The 19,198-nt window shown below is 42.6% G+C and overlaps 1 protein-coding gene across 1 annotated transcript in view; it reads right to left on the bottom strand.

The window, feature by feature from the left end:
* Window positions 1–3,778: 3,778 nt before the first annotated feature.
* The window catches only part of TMEM135 (transmembrane protein 135), a 355,301-nt gene continuing 339,881 nt past the window's right edge, over window positions 3,779–19,198 (bottom strand). The window contains exons 10-15 of the mRNA XM_040426365.1: window positions 15,142–15,309; window positions 14,629–14,692; window positions 9,698–9,774; window positions 9,030–9,128; window positions 6,370–6,437; window positions 3,779–5,662 (exon numbers count right to left, since the gene is read on the bottom strand). Coding sequence (XP_040282299.1) covers window positions 5,530–5,662; window positions 6,370–6,437; window positions 9,030–9,128; window positions 9,698–9,774; window positions 14,629–14,692; window positions 15,142–15,309 — 609 coding nt within the window. The 3' untranslated portion in view covers window positions 3,779–5,529. The remainder of the gene's footprint in view (window positions 5,663–6,369; window positions 6,438–9,029; window positions 9,129–9,697; window positions 9,775–14,628; window positions 14,693–15,141; window positions 15,310–19,198) is intronic.

Below are 19,198 nucleotides of genomic sequence, written 5' to 3' on the forward strand. Positions count from 1 at the left end.
AATTAGCAATTATATGGCTGTGTTTAGGGTAAGTATCTGGGGATTTGGACTTCTCTATCAGAAAACCTGAGCTCCAAACTCTCTAAATAGAGGTCTATGGCCTGCAAAACGGATCAGTCCAGTTTTCGTTATGAAAGTAGAAAGTAGCCCTTTTAGATCTAAAAGGGAATGATGTTCAGATTTGGAGGTAGACTTTAAAGAAGACCCCAGCATGGAAAGCCTGAAGTCCAATGCAAACAGCCCACCCCTTATGCTGTATTACTGCTTCCCCACAAAGAGTCCATTTGTGTCACTGCATCTGTTGTGTGCGCCGTGACACGGTTGCCTTGCATGCTGTTGCCTGCGGCAATGTGTTGTTGCAGCATGTAGGTGGCTCCTCCTTTCCCCTGGTTCCTTCCCTGTCTGGTGCCAGAGGGGTTAATTATCTGGCTGGTGTGGATTTAGGTGTGTCTTGGGTGTGGCCTCTTGGCTCTTTATATGTTGTGAGATTGAGGTCAGTTGCCCTTCAGCCTTTGTGAGAGCTGGAGTGCTGCTTCTATCCTGGATATACCATCTGTCCAGTGGGAGGGCCTCCTAGCTAGACATCTATGTCAAAATTGATGTCTCCCCTATGTTCCCTATGTATTTACCTTCCCTTGTATCTATGTTTGGTGTGGGTTATGTGCGGGGTCTCTTGTATGTGTAGTTGTCATTACAAGTCTGGCATGTGGTGTCTGTCTTCCAGCAGGTTTGCTAGACATTTCCCCTGTGAGTCGCATACCCTCCCGGAAGGGGGTTTCTGGGTTCCCTGGAAGGAGAATCACAAGTCGGTGAGCAGCTCTGCCTGGGGCTGCCATGCTTCCTGTCTGCATGGGGGTCCGGTAGTTGCTGTGGCCGCGGCAGGCAAGTGCATGTTGTTTCTGGGCTCTTACCTGCTGATCCAGGGGCTGTTGACTGGCTGTCCCTTTCCTTGTAGCTAGGTAAGTGGAAACTCCTGTTCATCCACGTCTGGGATGAACAAGTCGTCTCCTGCTCCTAATATCATTGCAGGGATCTTCAGGGTGACTCAGGGTCCGAGGTTCCAGTGTATAAGCCCACCTACCATCTGGGTCTGCACATACGGTTAGGAGTCAGGGCCAGGATTAGGGCGGCATTAGGAGGTGACCTGCTCCCTTTTCCTGGTGTTCAGGCCTAGCTGCTTCCCCATTTTTCTACTCTATACGGTGGGGAGTTTTCTCCCACTCCCCACCATGACAGTATGACTAGCTAGGAGGCCCTCCCACTGGACAGATGGTATATCCAGGATAGGAGCAGCACTCCAGCTCTCACAAAGGCTGAAGGGCAACTGACCTCAATCTCACAACATATAAAGAGCCAAGAGGCCACACCCAAGACACACCTAAATCCACACCAGCCAGATAATAAACCCCTCCGGCACCAGACAGGGAAGGACCCAGGAAAAAAGGAGGAGCCACCTACATGCTACAACATGTTGCCGCAGGCAACAGCATGCAAGGGACCGTGTCACGGCGCACACAACAGACGCCTTGACAATTTGATGAACTTGCTAAGTTGTCAGCTTTTGGTAGTCATATACCAAGGTTTTATTATGGCATCCAAGAAGTGGAAAAGGGGGAGGGAGGGGGGACTGTCAAATTCACTAGATGAGTGTGAGTGGTTTACTTAAATAGGACATGGCTAAATGAGAAAGTAGGTGTGAATGAAAAAGGGGTCGTCCGACATCCAAAAACATTTAGTGAGGGCCAGAAAATCATTAAAAAACACCTACAGAATGCTGCTCCTTAACAGCGCCAAGGTTCCCGTCTTCACTCCTTCTGGTCCCTGGCAGACCAGACGTGGACTAGTGATGAGCGGCATAGGCAATATTCGAATTCACGATATTTCGCGAATTTTTGGCCGAATATTCGCCATAAATTCGAGATCTTGTCATTGTTTACTTGATTGCGAAAATCGGCAATGTAATATATTCGTGATAAATTCGCGATTAGAATAATCAACACTATTCGTGAATACTATATTTGCGCTCAACACTAGTGGTGACATCCCATCTGTGGTCACATGGACTGATGCAGCTATACCCTGGCCTCACACGTGATCAGAAGGAGTGGGGATGGAAGGTATTTTTTTTCTTCGTTCTCTCTTTTAAATGGTTTCCCACCCCTTAATAAATTTTTGGGATGGGTCGCACATCTTCTTGAGAATCTGTGACCGTGCACAAAAAAAGCCAACCGATAGGTAGATGAGTGTCTACCCATTCAGTGTGATAAACGTGGCACATTTTTACAGCTTCTAACAAGGGTTAGTAAATCTGCCAAGATGATATTTTAGACTTAGTACCTACTAAATGATGAAACACTCCCTATGTCAACCTATCTTTTACATCACAGACAAACTTTTTGATGTGACTTTTAATATACCGTTTAATGTGATGAATATGAAAGTAAATAGAATATTTTTGACAAACAACAAGGTCGTGTTTGTAGCCAGAACCGATGCGTAGGGCTATCCCCAATGCTGTGCGGCACATCCACTGCATATACATTCAAAGAACGAAATCCTCAAACGTCCACGTAAATAACCAGTGGACAATTCTTATTTAACTCACTGTGCAAAAATGTACTGGCTTCTGTTATGTGTGACCTGAGATGATGCACTGCACCTACTGACCAGCTGGGGGCAGTGTCATGTTATTTGAAGGTCCTCCTCCACAGTTATTGCACTGAGATGGTGGCCTACTGGTATTTTTTGTCCATGTGCATGCTGCCCCCTACTGGTTTAAGTGCTTGTATAAAACATGCTCTGCTGTGAGAGCCGGTGGCAGTATACAGATATTTGCAGGATAAACTGTTATGGGTGTGTACACTACACACAGCTGTATCTGGTACTGTAACTGTGGTCTCACTCACCTCCTTTCACTTAAAGAGACACTACCATCAATTATTAATAGCCCATGTGTGAATATTGTGTGCCATTTAAGAAAATATAAAAAACAGGTGGATGGTTTTCTGAATATAATTTTTGAAGTCACTCCAAGTATTCGACATCCTTTCCTTGCTCTTCTGCTTTCTTCTTTGACTGGACTCACTTAACTCTCTCAGTCAGACCATTAGTGCGGCCAGAGCAGCACCCCTGTAGTGACTCAATAAGAGCATCACACATTAGACTGATCACTGCAGTACTCTTCTGTGGACATTTTTATCTAGGCATCTCGAGAGTACAATACAGTTGGCACACTGTTATCAAAATTCTACACCTACTATTATCATGAGGATTACCCTTCAGATAACCTATTTCCCTCACAGCAGCAGTAAAACTGACAATGGCTTACTTCTCTTTCTGCGCTGACAGCTACTGAAGGCCAAGATTTTGTATGCAATTTTCATTTGGCATAGCACTGCTGAAATGAAAAAGAAAAACAGCCAAAAATTCTTTTCAAAATGTTTTTATGAATATTGAGTGAAAAAAATACCTCTTTCTGATGCAAGTGTCCCTTTAAGTGAGGTTGCGCTGCAATAACAAACACAGCCACATGGTGCTATGTTGAGTACTGCAGTGAAGGAGCCCAACAGATCAAACTTCCACTAATTGATGACTTAGGGGTTGTCCCCATAAAGTTCTACAGTTTTTCAAACCAATACCTGGATCTGAATACTTTTGTACTTGCATGCAATTAAAAATGTATTATAGCTACTGCGCTATTCAGTGAAATCTAGCTGTATAGCGCCACCTGCTGTTTGCCCTTTTTCTAATTTCTTTCCTTCAACTGCCACCAGCTCAGTTCTTTCCTTCAACAGCCACCAGCTGCAGCAGAAATGACACAGTCCTGAGGAAGGACACAGCCCCTAAACTGACAGCTTGACATGCGTCTAGCAGAACAACTGGAGCAATGAATGAGGAGATCTCTGGATCCATGTGAGGTACAGGGTTCTAGCTTTGTTAGAAAGAGGTTGTAATTTACAAGATTATGTATGATTTTCATTTTTTATTTTAATAATGGGATGACCCCTCTAACTATAAGTATCTAATGGTGACCCTCTTTAATAGAGGCGCTGGTGCAGAGGTCACATTTGTCTTCAAGACTCTCGTCGTGAGCCATGCTGGATTTTAATAATATATGTCAAACATCTATGGTCAAATTAGTGACCGTTTTTACATACAGTAGCACCTGGACATGTTCCTTCAACAGTGTCATCGATGTGACCCACAGTTCCCACATCTCGAGAGAGCAAGACAGACAGACAGGGTTCCCAGACCTGAGGTAGCTATGGCAGTGTCCACAGCTCTCAGGAATAAATATGAGTATATTAAAGCAAGAAGTTCCAAGTATTCAAAGTGATGATGGATTTACTACCATGATTGCCATGAAAATAAAATGGGAAACACATTGTTCTTAAAACTAGATGCAAAATAATAATTCAACAATCATCTTATTATATATGAGAGAATCGTTATCCCTCACAGAGAACAGAATGGAATATATTCTGGGTTGGTAGGTGCCATAACAGATTTAAGGTCAAAAACAGAAGTGTAAGAACATCAGTCCCTTGAAGGATATGTCTACCAACTCCAGGAAAAAAAATATTGGAAAATTCCTAAAGTTTGTCTGCTGTCACTGTCCATCCTCACCAACATCTGGTCAAGGAGGACCATACTAGCAGATCGTATTGCTTCTTCTTTAGAAGGCTAACCTGAAGCAGCAGACCACACTGGAGGCAAAAAGTATCTATGGATTTCACTGGAAATTCTCGACAAATAAAACAGAAGCATTTCATTCCTTTAAAAAAAAACAACAACGATGTTGACGACTCAAGCACCTCCTGGACAATATTAATCTAAATGAAGTCTAAATGTTACCAGTAATATAATCTTACATTTTTGATTGCCTTTCTGGTCCACCATCATTATTATGGAGAGAGGTCATGACATCTGCTCCAGTTTTTGAGAAACAATGGAAAGTAGGACTTTTCCAATTTGTTGCGGAAAAAAACAAAACAAACATTCTTAATCAAACTTTTTGAGGAGAATTTCAACATTTTGTACTAAATGTTACAGAAGGCACCCACCGCTCTCCAAAACATGGACTCCTAGTAAAACAAAGTATACGAACACAAAGTACTACATCCTCAGTATTAAATGTCCATATTGGTCCACATCACTTGTTAAGTGACCATATAGGCTCTGGTTACCTCATCGAGAAGCCTGCTAAATATCTTATGCCGAGGAGACGTTTAATCGGTGTTAGATACAATCAATGATAAGCTATAATAATTTCATCCCATTACAAATAAAAAAAAATTTAAATCATTTTTTCAATATAATGGAGACACCTTGGTGTCTTGTTTGAATCTCTACCAGGATCATCTGAAAATCTACCAAAGAGTTCAAAAAGAATTAACTCATCTTCATATTGGTCAACTAGAATTAGTTAATACTGAGCTGAAGCAAGTTCCCATGTCTATTCTCAGAAATTTGTTCTGAATTTGAGACTCTTGATTTTCACATTTTGTCATGGGAGAAGAAAGCGAGAGTTCAGGAGAACTGTATCGGTAACTCTGGTTTTACGATGGTGAATCTTGGGTCCAATTTAGGTACAAAGTTGTTGAACTTCTTAGAGGCTTCAGAACCAAAGACATCCAAGGCTTTCCTGTTCATTAAAGCAAACCTAACCGTGAAGAACGAGAGAGAGATATTATTATTGCTTTATTTAATGGAAAGCAGTTTTAGGTCTTTCATCTTGTCTTGAGGTGGTGTTTTTGTGCTTTTTTAGGCTTCAAAATTAGCATATTTAAATCACACAGACTGACACTTTGATGGCATGTTGTCAAGATGCCATCAATGTATGACTGGTGTGGGTTTGATAGGACAAAAACAGTTGTGGACCATTTGCAATTTCTCAGACAGCTCCACTCTTGTCTATGTTTTGTATTAAAGCTTTATAAACATTCAGACCTCATTCAACTAGGCTGTCGTACCAGTATGAACAGCATTGGTGCTATGCCTGGTAAGGAGTTGCCACCTTTTGTTCTTGGGAACCGTGGCTCAGGGGACAACCCACTGACATGTTAATTCCAAGTAGGCCACAGCATTAAAGGGGTTTCTGGGAGTTTATTTTTTCTCTAGATAGGTCATCAGTAAAAAAAAAACACTTGGAAAACCCCTTTTAACTACTCTCACGTTACTACACTGAAAACCCTGTTCCCCACACTGTAGTTTGCCGAAATTATCTGGTGTGGAATCTGCATGGAAAATGCAGTCAATTCTCACACTGTGAACATGACCTAATAAGATATATTATAGGGGTTAACCGGGTGGAAAAACCTCTATGAACTCTTTCAAATATAGTAAGATTTGCATATTGGTACTTCTTACCTGCCCTTTGTAAGTCGCTGAAGAAATTTCCAGTATGACGGTCTTAAATTCTGAACTTCCAAAACAGCCTGAGAGAGATGGAAAGCAATATTTGAAAAACTGTGCATCCATCAAGCATTACTCAAGAATAAGCAATGGTAGCTGTGTTTAGCCTCATCAAACTGAATTCCACTGCCCCCAACTGTATAAGAAAACCCCAAAAAGATGACCACCTGTGGTTTATGACTTTATTATCACCGGAGAACTCAAGAAATTGAAGGCTTCAACATGAACATGTGTGAGATTGATGTATTTGTTCTTTACAAGATTATTGTATACCGCTGTATCGAAATAAAAATTATCTTTAAAAAAAAAAAATTGAAGGCTTTAATAAATCGAAAATGAAAAAAATAAAGCAACCCTTTCAAATAGTTTTACTCCAATTGTTATGTCTACAGTTCATATGCAGAGCTATGGTTTCCATGGAAACAGACTACAAACAAGCCCAATGTAGTCAGATCGTACATTCATACCACATTTCATGTGTCCTCAATTTCTTACTAACCTACAAAATATATGCTTACTTGTTTACTTACCCATCTGCCCTCCTGCAGGGAGTTCGGCAGCACTATGGCAGCACCGCCAGCGGCGCTTCGTTGGAGGAGATGGGGGTGAGACAAAAGGTAGAACAGCTTGTTTTGTACAATGGTCCGGCCATCTTAACACAATAGGGGAGTAGATATAAGGCTACATGAGCTGCCACCTGCTGATATCTGTAGAGCCTCTGAGTGAATGGGGTGTGGTGGATGCCGATGCTGATAAATCAGCTTCAGAGGAGTAATTCTGAAGGGTGGGGGCAGTGAATGGAGAAGGGTTTGATCAGGGGATGAGATAGGCTAACCTAAAAAGATGTGTTTTTTGGGAGCGTCTAAAACTGTGGATGTTATGGATGAAATGTTTTTGAGGTTCAGGCAGCATGAGCAGGCAATAGATTGAATATAGGAAGTAAAAGAAAGATCATTGTCAAACATAACATTGAGAAAGGTGGAGGTGCTACGTTGGCATCATGATGGTGCCAACACTGAGATGAAATATCAGGTTTAGGTTGGTTAGTAGATGCAGAAAACACCAGTCGTTCTCTCTTTATCTGAAACTCAAGCTTTCTGATAAAGAGAGAGGACATGATGTTAGAGACAGCGGACAGACAGTCACTGGTGTTCTGTAGTACAGCAGGGGTGATATCACGGGAAAAAGTATATAGTTCGGTGTCGTCGGCATAGAGATGGTACTGGAGACCAAATTTGCTGATAGTCTGTCCAGTAGGGGCTATATGGAGAGAAAGGAGGAGAGGACCTAGGACTGAACCCTGAGGAACCCATACAGCAAAATGGAGAGGAGGGGAAGTAGAGCCAGTGAATGACACACTGAAAGAGCGGCCAGAGAGTTAGGAAGAAAAGAGAAGTTTTTTTTTTTTTTTTAAATGGGGGTTATGACAAAATGTTTGAAGGACAAGGGAACGATACCAGAAGAGAGAGAGATTAAAGATTTTGGTTAGGTGAGCGGTGACAGCCGGGGAGAGAGACTGGAGGAGGTGTGAGGGAATAGGGTCACTATTGCATGTGGTAGGACAAGAAGAAGAGAAGAGCCTGGAGACTTCTTTTTCTGTCACAGGGTCGAAGGTGGAGAGTGAGCCAGAAGAGAAGTGGGTGGAAAAAGGATCAATCACTAGCTAGTTTAGTGTTTGCTACTCTGGATTGCTGACCTTTTGCCTGTGTCCTTGATTTTACCACTGTGAAACTTTTGGCTTCAATCTGCTGTGTATTTGACTTAGCTTTTGGATTCTGATCCGATCCTGGTTTTGCCTGTCTGGTTTAGACATCTTGCAGTCTGACTTCTTTTTTACCCCATTATGTTTAAGCTCTTGCACTTAAACAAGTCAGGGACCGCCATTTAGGGTGGATTGTGCAAGCAGGTAGGGACAGAGGTGCGGGTGGAGAACAGAATTGCACTGTTCCCTACCCGTCATGACACTTACAGAACATAGGAGACAAATGGTTGGCAACATGACTGCAGGATCTGACTACACATGGTTTGTTTGTAGACTGTAACCATGGAGACAGATAGGTCTGCATCAGAGCTGTAGGTATAAGTAATAAATTTGGAGATTTTTAATAAAAATAATTTATAAACTTGTTTTAGATTAACCAGAACAACAAAAAAAATAGCAGTGAAGGTGGACATAGGCAACAGTGCCAGCAGCAACTAACCAGATTGTTTACTTCCATTGACCTCCGTCTAATTGTTGGCAGAAGCATTGCCATACTAGCCCTGCTTTCGATCTCAGCTGTCATTGAAGGGGTCTCCACTTTGGAAATCCCTCCTTGTTAGAAGGGTTCCTTGACAACATACATATCACACATTCATTCCCTGCTGGGACCCAGTGGTAATGTGTGGGAAAACCTGGCTGTAAGTGTTCAATTTTCCTATAGTGCCACCACAGGAAAAATTAAGCATTACACGGTGTCCATTCACTGCCTTTGTAACGTAGGACAGGACAGGTCCTTCAGAGCGAGACATTAGGATCCTGAATAGACGACCCCCCTCCATTAAACAAGAATTCCCTAAAAGGAGTTATAAAAAACAGTTTTATTAACTAGACGATCCCTTTAAATATTACTTACTGCATGGAAACAGATTGCTGTGGACACTGCATAGATCACACTGTCCGCATGAGGGAAATAGGGAAACCGCCCGGCTTCAATCCCCTTGAAATACATTGTCTGCAACAAAAAGTGTAGAATGAGATTTCTACTAGATATGAGACCAGTTATAACACTTATTACATGTATGGGGGTCCTTGGGGGTTGTTTATTAAGACTGGTGTTTCATGACACGGAGCTGGCAGTACATTTCCACGATGCTACAAAGTACAGAGCTGTGCCATTTCCACCAGCTCCTGAAATCAGCTGATCTCCGTAATTTGGATCATGAACAATGATATCAAGGTATTATGGAAAATGATATACAACCCACCTATAAGTGTAGAGAACCCTTGGGAACAAAGATGACAGAATATCAGACTTTGTGGCTTATCAGATTAGTCACTAGATATATCACGCTATGCTTGTGAAAACCTGTAATGGTGACATTAACATCATGGTGTCAATGAACACATGGGGCTTTTATGAACCAGTACAATGACTACAGAGATGTTGCCCATCAGATGAGGCTATGAGGGCTTGCTATGATAGAGACTTCTGCCTGACATTGGACCAGCCTGCTCTGATTCTGAGATCAGGAGCAACACATTACCTACTAAGCTCATATCCCAGGTCAATGTGACACTCACCTCCACCAATTTCGATGCCAGATACATGGAAATTGTGGTGCTTTTGTAAAACATCATGGAGATTCCAGCCAGAAAACCTAAAACACACAGTAAGATACTAAGAGTAATGGTTTCTACAAAGAGGTCATTGCTTCAGTAAACAAATTTCCATTTAATCGAAAATTTTGAGTACACATGGAATACAACCCCACTCAGTGATGCAATTGGATGGGTATCTGACTGCAGAGGGGACACGATGGGCCTAGTGCCAATGAGGACTTCCAGCAGACAGAAGAGCTTAATGGGTCTCTACACAAGGACATTTTTGGCAAGATCTTGACATGAGATGTCCATACAGATGGTCTACAGGACATTTGGAAATTGTGTTCTTCACTCCACTGGAACCCCCTTTTGCTTCTTCTGGAAGATCCAACTTAGACTTTGAGCCCTGAGGGATGTATGTTTGGCAGTATAGATTGAAGGTACACCTAAGCTTTGGCATATAGTGGCCTTATTTCTTCTTCTGTAGAACCTCCAGGCTTGTAAGAGACTGTAGGTTAGAGACTGGTCTAAGGACCTTTCTCCTTCAGAAATGAATATCAAGCACTATAAGCCAGAGCTGCTGAAAAGCGCATTCAATTGACTGGTCAATGGGACATGATAGGCTTCCCTCTGCAAACCCTTCCCGACATAAGGCGTACACGTATGCCCTATTTAAGATCTTTCAAAATGGCAACCATTTAGAAGCTGAGCGGAAGCCACAGCCGATAGGTGCCTGCTGTTTTACACAGCAGACACCTAGTGGCAGAGTCCATGATCGGCGATAACCACAATCATGGACTATTAACCGCTCAGATGCTATGGTGAATTGCGACCAAGCCATCTGAACGGTTATTTTCTGGGAGCAAATGGATCCCCTGCACCAAGATCGAGGAAGCCGTTCAGTTGCTATGGAAATCTTTGATTGGAACATAGCAATTCTCCCACAGACTGCAACAATAAGTCATTTGCAGTCTATGGGAGAAGTGTTCATATGATCGCACGTTAAAATTCCCCTAGGGGGGCTAAAATGTAAAGGAATTTTTTTCTTCTTCTAAATATAAAAAACATTATATATATATACACACAGTACAGACCAAAAGTTTGGACACACCTTCTCATTCAAAGAGTTTTCTTTATTTTCATGACTATGAAGGCATCAAAACTATGAATTAACACATGTGGAATTATATACATAACAAACAAGTGTGAAACAACTGAAAATATGTCATATTCTAGGTTCTTCAAAGTAGCCACCTTTTGCTTTGATTACTGCTTTGCACACTCTTGGCCTTCTCTTGATGAGCATCAAGAGGTAGTCCCCAGAAATGGTCTTCCAACAGTCTTGAAGGAGTTGCCAGAGATGCTTAGCACTTGTTGGCCCTTTTGCCTTCACTCTGCGGTCCAGCTCACCCCAAACCATCTCGATTGGGTTCAGGTCCGGTGACTGTGGAGGCCAGGTCATCTGGCGCAGCACCCCATCACTCTCCTTCATGGTCAAATAGCCCTTACTTTCAAAGTTTTCCCAATTTTTCGGCTGACTGACTGACCTTCATTTCTTAAAGTAATGATGGCCACTCGTTTTTCTTTACTTAGCTGCTTTTTTCTTGCCATAATACAAATTCTAACAGTCTATTCAGTAGGACTATCAGCTGTGTATCCACCTGACTTCTCCTCAACGCCACTGATGGTCCCAACCCCATTTATAAAGCAAGAAATCCCACTTATTAAACCTGACAGGGGACACCTGTGAAGTGAAAACCATTTCAGGGGACTACCTCTTGAAGCTCATCAAGAGAATGCCAATAGTGTGCAAAGAAGTAATCAAAGCAAAAGGTGGCTACTTTGAAGAACCTAGAATATGACATATTTTCAGTTGTTTCACACTTGTTTGTTATGTATATAATTCCACATGTGTTAATTCATAGTTTCATAGTCATGAAAATAAAGAAAACTCTTTGAATGAGAAGGTGTGTCCAAACTTTTGGTCTGTACTATATATATGTATACTGCTCAAAAAAATAAAGGGAACACAAAAATAACACATCCTAGATCTGAGTTAATTAAATATTCTTCTGAAATACTTTGTTCTTTACATAGTTGAATGTGCTGACAACAAAATCACACAAAAATAAAAAAATGGAAATCAAATTTTTCAACCCATGGAGGTCTGGATTTGGATCAACAAAAAATGGATAGTAGGACAGCACCACTTACTTGAATAGTCTTGATAAAGACTATTGTCGAAACGTTGCTGCTGAACATTTGGTGGATTAAAGAACATTGAACTAGCTTTTGGAGTGCCGTGACCTTCTTCATCTTTACTGGTCTGGATTTGGAGTCACACTCAAAATTAAAGTGGAAAAAACACACTACAGGCTGATCCAACTTTGATGTAATGTCCTTAAAACAAGTCAAAATGAGGCTCAGTAGTGTGTGTGGCCTCCACGTGCCTGTATGACCTCCCTACAACGCCTGTGCATGCTCATGATGAGGTGGCGGAAGGTCTCCTGAGGGATCTCCTCCCAGACCTGGACTAAAGCATCTGCCAACTCCTGGACAGTTGGTGGATAGAGCGAGACATGATGTCCCAGATGTGCTCAATTGGATTCAGGTCTGGGGAACGGGCGGCCAGTCCATAGCATCAATGCCTTCGTCTTGCAGGAACTGCTGACACACTCCAGCCACATGAGGTCTAGCATTGTCTTGCATTAGGAGGAACCCAGGGCCAACCGCACCAGCATATGGTCTCACAAGGGGTCTGAGGATCTCGGTACCTAATGGCAGTCAGGCTACCTCTAGCGAGCACATGGAGGGCTGTGCGGCCCTCCAAAGAAATGCCACCCCACACCATTACTGACCCAATGCCAAACCGGTCATGCTGGAGGATGTTGCAGGCAGCAGAACGTTCTCCACGGCGTCTCAAGACTCTGTCACGTCTGTCACATGTGCTCAGTGTGAACCTGCTTTCATCTGTGAAGAGCACTGGGCGCCAGTGGCGAATTTGCCAATCTTGGTGTTCTCTGGCAAATGCCAAACGTCCTGCACGGTGTTGGGCTGTAAGCACAACCTCCACCTGTGAAGGTCGGGCCCTCATATCACCCTCATGGAGTCTGTTTCTGACCGTTTGAGCAGACTCATGCACATTTGTGGCCTGCTGAGGTCATTTTGCAGGGCTCTGGCAGTGCTCCTCCTGTTCCTCCTTGCACAAAGGCGGAGGTAGCGGTCCTGCTGCTGGGTTGTTGCCCTCCTACGGCCTCCTCCACGTCTCCTGATGTACTGGCCTGTCTCCTGGTAGCGCCTCGATGCTCTGGACACTACGCTGACAGACACAGCAAACCTTCTTGCCACAGCTCGCATTGATGTGCCATCCTGGATAAGCTGCACTACCTGAGCCACTTGTGTGGGTTGTAGACTCCGTCTCATGCTACCACTAGAGTGAAAGCACCGCCAGCATTCAAAAGTGACCAAAACATCAGCCATGAAGCATAGGAACTGAGAAGTAGTCTGTGGTCACCACCTGCAGAACCACTCCTTTATTGGGGGTGTCTTGCTAATTGCCTATAATTTCCACCTGTTGTCTATCCCATTTGCACAACAGCATGTGAAATTGATTGTCACTCAGTGTTGCTTCCTAAGTGGACAGTTTGATTTCACAGAAGTGTGATTGACTTGGAGTTACATTGTGTTGTTTAAGTGTTCCCTTTATTTTTTTGAGCAGTGTATATTTTTTTGAGCAATTTTAAAAATAAAAATAAACAATTAAAAAAATGAAGATAATTAGTATCGCCATGTCACAAAATCGCTGAACTATTAAAATATAAAAGTATTTATCCTGTATGGTGAACCCGTAACAGAAAAAAAAAAAAAAAAAAATTAGCAGATTCACCTTTTCTGGTCGCTTAAGGGTCCATTCGAACGTTCGTATGTGTTTTGTGAATCCGCAAAATACGGACACCGGCAATGTGTGTTCCGCATTTTGGGGAATGCACATCGCCGGCACTCTCATAGAAAATGCCTTTTCTTGTCCGCAAATGCGGATGCGGACAACACATTCCGGCCCCATTGAAAATGAATGGGTCCGCACCTGTTCCGCAAAATTGCGGAACGGATGCGGACCCATTTTGCGGACGTGTGAATGGATCCTTATATTGATTAAGAAATGATCAAAAAGTCATACATAGTTGAAAATGGTATCAAAAACAACTACAGATTGTCCCACAAAAATTGAGCCCTCACACAGCTCTGCGGACATAAATATTAAAAAGTTATGGGGGTCAGAATATGATGATGCACAGAAAAAAAGTTTTTATTTTTTAAAGTATTAAAACACAAGACAAACTAGATACAAGTGGTGTCAATGTAATTGTACCGCATATGGAACGCTGTAAAAATAAAATCTAATTCCTCACCATGTGGAATTTTTTTCCAGCTTCCGACTACACTGTATGCAATACAAAATGGTACCATCAAAAAGCACAACTTGTCCCACAAAAGACAAACCCTCAAATGGCTATATTAATGTAAATGGCTCCGGGAAGGCAGGGAGTAAAAAACATCTCCGGTATTTTATCAGATGCCAGTGATGTATCTACCTACCTATGACCACCCTACTATGCTCAATACAAGGAAAAGGATAATGGCAGCCATCAGTTCTGATAATTGGGCGAGGGGGAAACGCATATTGTTTTCTAAAAGGCCTAATGATGAAGATCCACAGTCTGTGTATACACCATGAAGGGTGCGTTATCTGCCCAACTGAAATGCGTCAGCTTAACAGTGAAATTTACAATTAATCCACCAGTCATGGGCTGCCTTAAAGTGAGACAAAGGCAAATTATTTGCATTTATAGGGTCCTTGGGTAAAGTAAATGTACACAGATAATGTCTGATGCCTTTGAGGTAAGCCTTACCAGCTATAAGCGCGTGAAGCTCGTCATCCAGGTTACGCACCCATCGCAAAAAACAGCTCGTACCCTGTGTAGACAAATGCAGTGAACACTGGTTTACCAGCAGCGGATGCACATTTTCACTACCTGTGGGGAATGCTGACCTGCTATATACTGTCTTCAGTGATGGCAGGATAGCTGCTATGATCAGTGACTACGACTTAGCTGCCGTTGGAGCCTGTGGTGGTCTGACATCCATTTCCTGTGTCATCGGAGGTTTGGCCTGATGCTCTATTGTGCTTTACACTGCATCTCGGTTTATTCAGACAGGCTGCAGTGTATAAGCACAAGCCCACCACATGCTCTCCAGGAAGTGAATATAATAATCTAAATAAACTTTAGGTCATCCGCCTCTAGGAAACTAGACTGTGATCACACAAGGTGCAGGAAACGATGTGAGTGACTACCATATGTGCATGGCAGTATAGGCTACTAATACATATACCATAAGTACTGCCGGACTGCATGTGGACTTACCTTATAAATACTGACGAAAGACCCCAGAAAAGCCCCTAGTTGGAAGTTTTCTTTGTTGTAAAACAGAGAGATCAAGCGGGAGGGTTTTGTAAACACTTGACTGAATGTGGACGGGATGCGGAGGCAGCACTGGATCAAGTACCCCACGCTGAACATTCGTATAAATCCCTGCCGAAAAACAAAAATGTGTTCCGTTTGTATACCTATAACATATTAACGTATAACAGAAAAAGTGCATTGTGCACAGGGGCAGTATTATATTAGTTATATTCTTGTATATAGGAGGCAGTATTATAGTAGTTATATTCTTGTACATAGGAGGCAGTATTATAGTAGTTGTATTCTTGTACATAGGAGGCAGTATTATAGTAGTTATATTCTTGTATATAGGGGCAGTATTATAGTAGTTATATTCTTGTACATAGGAGGCAGTATTATAGTAGTTATAGTCTTGTACATAGGGGCAGTATTATAGTAGTTATATATTCGTACATAGGAGGCAGTATTATATTAGTTATATTCTTGTACATAGGAGGCAGTATTATAGTAGTTATATTCTTGTACATAGGAGCAGTATTATATTAGTTATATTCTTGTACATAGGAGGCAGTATTATAGTAGTTATATTGTTGTACATAGGAGCAGTATTATAGTAGTTATATTCTTGTACATAGGAGGCAGTATTATAGTAGTTATATTCTTGTACATAGGAGCAGTATTATAGTAGTTATATTCTTGTACATAGGAGGCAGTATTATAGTAGTTATATTCTTGTACATAGGAGCAGTATTATAGTAGTTATATTCTTGTACATAGGAGGCAGTATTATAGTAGTTATATTCTTGTACATAGGAGGCAGTATTATAGTAGTTATATTCTTGTACATAGGAGGCAGTATTATAGTAGTTATATTCTTGTACATAGGAGCAGTATTATAGTAGTTATATTCTTGTACATAGGAGGCAGTATTATAGTAGTTATATTCTTGTACATAGGAGCAGTATTATAGTAGTTATATTCCTGTACATAGGAGCAGCATTATATTAGTTATATTCTTGTATATAGGAGCAGTATTATAGTAGTTAAATTCTTGTACATAGGAGCAGTATAATAGTAATTATATTCTTGTACATAGGGACAGTATTATAGTAGTTATATTCTTGTAAATAGGGGACAGTATTAAAGTATCATAGTAGTTATATTCTTCTATATAGGGGACAGTATTATAGTAACGATCTTCTTTTACGTACCGCATGGAACAATATTATAAAAGTTATACTCTTGTACATAGGAGAAATATGCCAGCAATGTTAGTTCAAATTTGAGATGCATAATTACTACTGTCCATGACATAATACACTGCTCAAAAAAATAAAGGGAACACTTAAACAACACAATGTAACTCCAAGTCAATCACACTTCTGTGAAATCAAACTGTCCACTTAGGAAGCAACACTGAGTGACAATCAATTTCACATGCTGTTGTGCATATTGGATAGACAACAGGTTTAAATTATAGGCAATTAGCAAGACACCCCCAATAAAGGAGTGGTTCTGCAGGTGGTGACCACAGACCACTTCTCAGTTCCTATGCTTCCTGGCTGATGTTTTGGTCACTTTTGAATGCTGGCGGTGCTTTCACTCTAGTGGTAGCATGAGACGGAGCCTACAACCCACACAAGTGGCTCAGGTAGTGCAGCTTATCCAGGATGGCACATCAATGCGAGCTGTGGCAAGAAGGTTTGCTGTGTCTGTCAGCGTAGTGTTCAGAGCATGGAGGCGCTACCAGGAGACAGGCCAGTACATCAGGAGACGTGGAGGAGGCCGTAGGAGGGCAACAACCCAGCAGCAAGACCGCTACCTCCACCTTTGTGCAAGGAGGAACAGGAGGAGCACTGCCAGAGCCCTGCAAAATGACCTCCAGCAGGCCACAAATGTGCATGTGTCTGCTCAAACGGTCAGAAACAGACTCCATGAGGGTGACATGAGGGCCCGACGTCCACAGGTGGGGGTTGTGCTTACAGCCCAACACCGTGCAGGACGTTTGGCATTTGCCAGAGAACACCAAGATTGGCAAATTCGCCTCTGGCGCCCAGTGCTCTTCACAGATGAAAGCAGGTTCACACTGAGCACATGTGACAGACGTGACAGAGTCTTGAGACGCCGTGGAGAACGTTCTGCTGCCTGCAACATCCTCCAGCATGACCGGTTTGGCATTGGGTCAGTAATGGCGTGGGGTGGCATTTCTTTGGAGGGCCGCACAGCCCTCCATGTGCTCGCCAGAGGTAGCCTGACTGCCATTAGGTACCGAGATGAGATCCTCAGACCGCTTGTGAGACCATATGCTGGTGCGGTTGGCTCTGGGTTCCTCCTAATGCAAGACAATGCTAGACCTCATGTGGCTGGAGTGTGTCAGCAGTTCCTGCAAGACGAAGGCATTGATGCTATGGACTGGCCCGCCCGTTCCCCAGACCGGAATCCAATTGAGCACATCTGGGACATCATGTCTCGCTCTATCCACCAACGTCACGTTGCACCACAGACTGTCCAGGAGTTGGCAGATGCTTTAGTCCAGGTCTGGGAGGAGATACCTCAGGAGACCGTCCGTCACCTCATCAGGAGCATGCACAGGCGTTGTAGGGAGGTCATACAGGCACGTGGAGGCCACACACACTACTGAGCCTCATTTTGACTTGTTTTAAGGACATTAAATCAAAGTTGGATCAGCCTGTAGTGTGTTTTTCCACTTTAATTTTGAGTGTGACTCCAAATCCAGACCTCCATGGGTTGAAAAATTTTATTTCCATTTTTTTATTTTTGTGTGATTTTGTTGTCAGCACATTCAACTATGTAAAGAACAAAGTATTTCAGAAGAATATTTAATTAATTCAGATCTAGGATGTGTTATTTTTGTGTTCCCTTTATTTTTTTGAGCAGTGTAGTTATGTTACTTTCTTGACACCAGATGGCGATAGTGTATCAAAAACAATGTCTTCAGTCTGGGTATGTCATGAAGCTGAAGTTGCTTTCTTGTTCATCAATTTCTTATTTAGATAATTCCCATAATTTGTATTTTTCATGTTTTAATAATGAATTTTGAGAACTTTTTGACAATAATAAAATAAGTTGCACTGAGCAGTCCTGAGGCAAAATCAGCTCAAACTGCCATAAAAACAGAAATGACTGGCACATCAAGAGACATTAAAGTGGGCACAAAATAGTGTGATTTAAAGGGTTAAATAAATGTGGGCTACTGATCTCACACTGCCATTTTACAGAGGGTGATTCCTGGCATATTCAGTAGAGGTTAGCCTGGCTTGAACAGGTTCTGGGCACAAGAATTGGCATCAAAGTGGGCAGATGGACACTTTTTACGGATTCACGTAGGCGTGGCTGGAATCTCATTTGCTTTCTTATTTACATTACTCAAAAAGGAACAAATTAAAGGAAAGGATGACTGTGCTGGATCTATATGAGGGGTACCAAGTTACCAACCGTACCAGACGACCCCTGTTAATGGGATCTGTCATCTTTCCATTGCGATGTCCATTTTTTTTTTTACTGGATGTAATAGTACTGAATATTGCCCTAATGGCAGAAATCTACAACAAAAACTCTGCACGGAATGTCTTCTGCATCCACACGAGGCGCTCAATTGCTGGTCAGACGCTGGCGCTTGGAATAGGACTGCCTTCCGGCAACAATCTCCTTTCTGCACAAAGGGCAGTGGGACGCCACGTGCCTAGTGTCCGGTCCATGTGCCCTAATGCCGGGCAGCCACCGGTTGACGGCCCTTAGTGGAGAAGGACTCTGCCTTCCAGCACCGATTGCTTGTCTACATGAAGGCCAGTGGGACGCTACGTGCCTCGTGTCCGGTCCATGTGCTCTGATGCCGGGCAGCCACCGGTTGACGGCCCTTAGTGGAGAAGGACTCTGCCTTCCAGCACCGATTGCTTGTCTACATGAAGGCCAGTGGGACGCTACGTGCCTCGTGTCCGGTCCATGTGCTCTGATGCCGGGCAGCCACCGGTTGACGGCCCTTAGTGGAGAAGGACTC

This window comes from Bufo bufo, chromosome 3 (genome assembly GCF_905171765.1).
Source record: "Bufo bufo chromosome 3, aBufBuf1.1, whole genome shotgun sequence".
Lineage (NCBI taxonomy): Eukaryota > Metazoa > Chordata > Amphibia > Anura > Bufonidae > Bufo > Bufo bufo.